Source organism: Atractosteus spatula, chromosome 1 (genome assembly GCF_055471065.1).
Source record: "Atractosteus spatula isolate fAtrSpa1 chromosome 1, fAtrSpa1.hap1, whole genome shotgun sequence".
Classification (NCBI taxonomy): domain Eukaryota; kingdom Metazoa; phylum Chordata; class Actinopteri; order Semionotiformes; family Lepisosteidae; genus Atractosteus; species Atractosteus spatula.
The window spans coordinates 30,744,187-30,747,964 of NC_142706.1; the positions used below are offsets into that span (position 1 = coordinate 30,744,187).

At 40.5% G+C, this 3,778-nt stretch overlaps 1 protein-coding gene across 1 annotated transcript; it reads right to left on the reverse strand.

Moving 5' to 3' along the window:
* Nucleotides 1-213: 213 nt before the first annotated feature.
* Nucleotides 214-3,057, reverse strand: LOC148840797 (uncharacterized). The gene is made up of 5 exons (XM_088932423.1): nucleotides 3,018-3,057; nucleotides 1,606-1,769; nucleotides 1,405-1,518; nucleotides 1,246-1,296; nucleotides 214-681 (listed from the first exon to the last, which is right to left on the reverse strand). The coding sequence occupies exons 1-5, from the start codon at nucleotides 3,055-3,057 to the stop codon at nucleotides 214-216; spliced, it is 837 nt and encodes a 278-aa protein (XP_088788549.1).
* Nucleotides 3,058-3,778: the final 721 nt, after the last annotated feature.

The window sequence follows — 3,778 nt, forward strand, 5'->3', positions numbered from 1 at the left end:
GACTCCAGTTTGCAAGTATGTGAAATGTGAACCGTTTTATTTCAACAGGGTGTTTTCAAACACAGAAACAGTGCAGCAGCACTTTTTACACAAGTTACAGACTCCAGTTTGCAAGTATGTGAAATGTGAACCGCTTTATTTCAACAGTGGGTGTTTCAAACACTGAAACAACGCAGCACACACGCGTTACCGGCTCCTGTTTGCATTCAATAATTAAATGTTGGTGCGGAAAATTAGTTTGGTACATGTAACCACCACCCCAACATTGCTGAGAAACTTTGAGGCATCTGAAAAAGCATTCAGAACCCCCTTCCGCTCCCCATCTCTAAAGCCATGCGAACCACACTGTGCGATCCGATCTAGCAGAGCAAAAAAATTTGCCTGCTTAATCAGCGGGATGGTGTTACCACAGGTTCTGTGCAAAACACGGTGTATTTTGGAATACACACTGTAGAACCCCCCAGGCTTCCGTTTCTGATCTGAAAACATCAGATCTGCAATAATTTCACTCAGGTTCTTGACATACACATCTACCTCTTTAACAAATTTAAGGACATTAGCATTCGACTCTTTGTTTTGCATATCAAGCTTTGTAGAGAGAAGTGTGTTAAGCACTCTTAGTAAGATTTCAGACGTATACATTTGAAATTCTTCATTCTTCGGACGATGGCACACCCGGGTCTGTAAAACAGAGTGAAATCTGTATTCATATTTTACATAGATCTTTTTTTTTTTGCGTCTGTAAAAATAAGAATAGTGTTTCTTTTGCAACGCATCAAAAGTCACGTCTACTAATTTTTCATCCAGCTGTTCAAGAGTGGTGTATACATGCTCGTATGGGGAGCGGTGCTCAATTATATTTTTCAGCAACTGTTTTATGCCCCGCTCAGTGTCATTTGTAATGGTGTACGAGCCCAGACACCTGGCGGTGTACAGAACAGCCGATAAAATTCGGGCTAAACTGAGAGACTTATAAATTTCTAAAGCGGCAAATGTCACATCTTCAAACCCATCTGTGTAGCCGACAGACAGGCATGTTTGACCCCGCTGCCCTGGATGGTCAATCAAACAGGCTGGGCAGTCATCAACCAGGACTCCCTTTAAACAGTGTTTGAAGATGCAATAAACTACTGCTTTTACAATCTGGGGCATAACATCGGGCTCATTAGGGACATCATTAGCTAAACCTGGTTGGGCATCAGCTTTATTAACATTTGGCCGAACACACAAGCATAGACACGAAACATTCAGTTGTGCCGGTAGGCTGAAGATTGACCCGTTCACGTCCTCTTTATTCTATTAAAGGAAAAAGAAAAGGAAGGCTTAACAAAATAGATATGCTTTGTACCTAAAATATCGAGCATTTAACGCACTTTTGAGCTAAGGTTTTTCGTTAATATTTACCATTTGTAGCGTGGTATCATCGCTAGCACCCGGCAGTTCTTCAACATCTGGTACCCCAGCTGAACTCACACCCCCGCCGCTGTTACAGGGTGCAGAGGGTGGGGTCGGGTTTTGCTAAAAAGAAGACCATGTATTAAAATGACATACGCTAAGCACCGATACAACAATTCCACGATCAGAAAAAATATTTTAGCCGCCTACCTCTTCACTTTGTAGAGTAGCGGACCCTGTTGTTTCTCCACACAAAGAAGCCATCTTCGCAGCTCCCAACAAGGGGTGGTGTCTGACAGCTCCAGGGACGCGCTGCGACCCTGTCAGGCCGGAGCGTTTAAGAATATGCGCCAATGGTGTAACCACGCCTACATAACAAGACATTTTTCAATTGGTTGTGATGCTTTAAAACGACCCCCCCCCCTCCCCATTGTTTTATCGAGAGTGAAAAGTATTCACTTATCAGTTTATAAGTTTTAAACTTTAATAGTATTAACACACAACGCAAACACAAATGATGTGTTTGCCCAGAAAAGAAATTTTAAACACACGGGGTTGGTCTGAAAGTTTTTCAAATAATGTAATAAGACACAGTTTATTTTTAATAACACATTCGCGACAGCTTTTTCGAAAGTTTGAGATAAATTTCCACACAACGCAAGCGTAAAAGTCTTTAAGGTATTAACAGGCAACAAATGATGGGGTGTTGTTCTTCATACTTTAACGGATTAGTCTTAAAGTTTTAAAATCACGTAGTAGAGATAATTTGAGATGTTTTGCGGTGTGGCGTTTAGTTAAAGGCTCTGGAATGCAGAGTGGGGGAGGGGGGTAAAATTGACCCCAGGGAAAGTTTACAAACATTTTAAATTCATGTAAAGTTTTCTAATTTACAAGCACCACATGTATTTCACGCAAAAATGTTATTAACATCGCATCGCGAAAAAATAAAACCTCAAAACGTCAAGCTTGGTTTGTGAACACGTCCCTATAAAGAACAGATACATTTTCTTATAGCGTTAATAAAAAACATTTTGCTTGATAATATTCTTAGCGGTCTGTTGGTGAATCAAACACAGACACCCCGGCACATTTTCACCACGTTTTAACAGCTATGAAATTTAGACACCGTTGTATGTCTTAAAATAATATAGATTTTAACATTATAACGGTCTAAAACGTTTTCTAAAATGTTTCTTAAAATAATTTCTACAGACCAGTATGTGCACCCCTAACGATACCTAAGATTAAGGGTTTTATGGGGGGCCATGTGTGTTTCTTAGAAGAGAATGTTTATCGGTTTGGGTATAAGTACCAGCGGTTTAACAGGCGAAGTTTTGGCTGGATTCCAATTCTTACAGTCTCACGGTATCGTCTAAGTCATCAGAATGGATCACGCCGATCAATTACAACAGTCTGAAGATAGTCTATTTACAGACTTAACACTGTTCGACTTGATAGACGAAGACGAGGACTCCACGGATTTCAGCGGTATGTATATCTGGCTTATTGTGAGACAATTACAACGTCACGGTGCATGTCTCATGTTAGCTATAGTTACAAAACGTTGTATAATATTTGTATACTAGGCAATATTGAATTATTATAATGGAATGACCAGGGAGTTGTTCCGTAATGTGGTCGTGACTGTGTGTATCCATTCATTTCCATTAGCCCCGAAAACCACAGCTGTAAAAAGACCAGTTACGGCGCAGCCCAACACTGGTGAGTAATTACGACAATGTTTTGAATAATTATTTACGACCATGTGAGTCTTAAAGACACAGGGGTACATACTCCACACCGATACTCATATGTGTCTATTCCGCAGACGCGGGCGAAGGGACAAGTCGCTACACATTTAAAAAACCTCGTTTGGGGTTTACAATACCACTGCAAAACCTTGTGGAGACACATGCAGATGTTCACGTCATACCAGAGGGTGCGGAGCATATTATCAGAGCGCCTGGGAGAAGAGGTCGGTATTATATAAAACATTCTTTTAGCATGGCCATTTAAACGTGTCTATAATAAAAATCCCCACCGTTTTTCTATTTTTTGGTAATTTGCGGTGTTGAGTTCTTTCACTAATGGTATTTTCCCTCTCCGTGCAGACCCCGGACCTTCAAAAAATAAACTGCGACGAGCCAACACGTTAACTGGGTCAACGAGCTCAAAACGTCTGAAATCAACAATCAAAGGTTAATATAATTTAAGATTCAAGATGTGTTATGATCCACTTACGGCAAACGTTACTTCTTTTGTTAGGATGTTAATTCGCTGAAAGATCCTAGTTCGCGTAGTTTTCTGTTTGGGAGTGTTAAAAAGCCTTATTTTAAAACTGCTTAGCTTTTAAAGTTAAAAGCGACTGGTCTGTGCGAGGGGT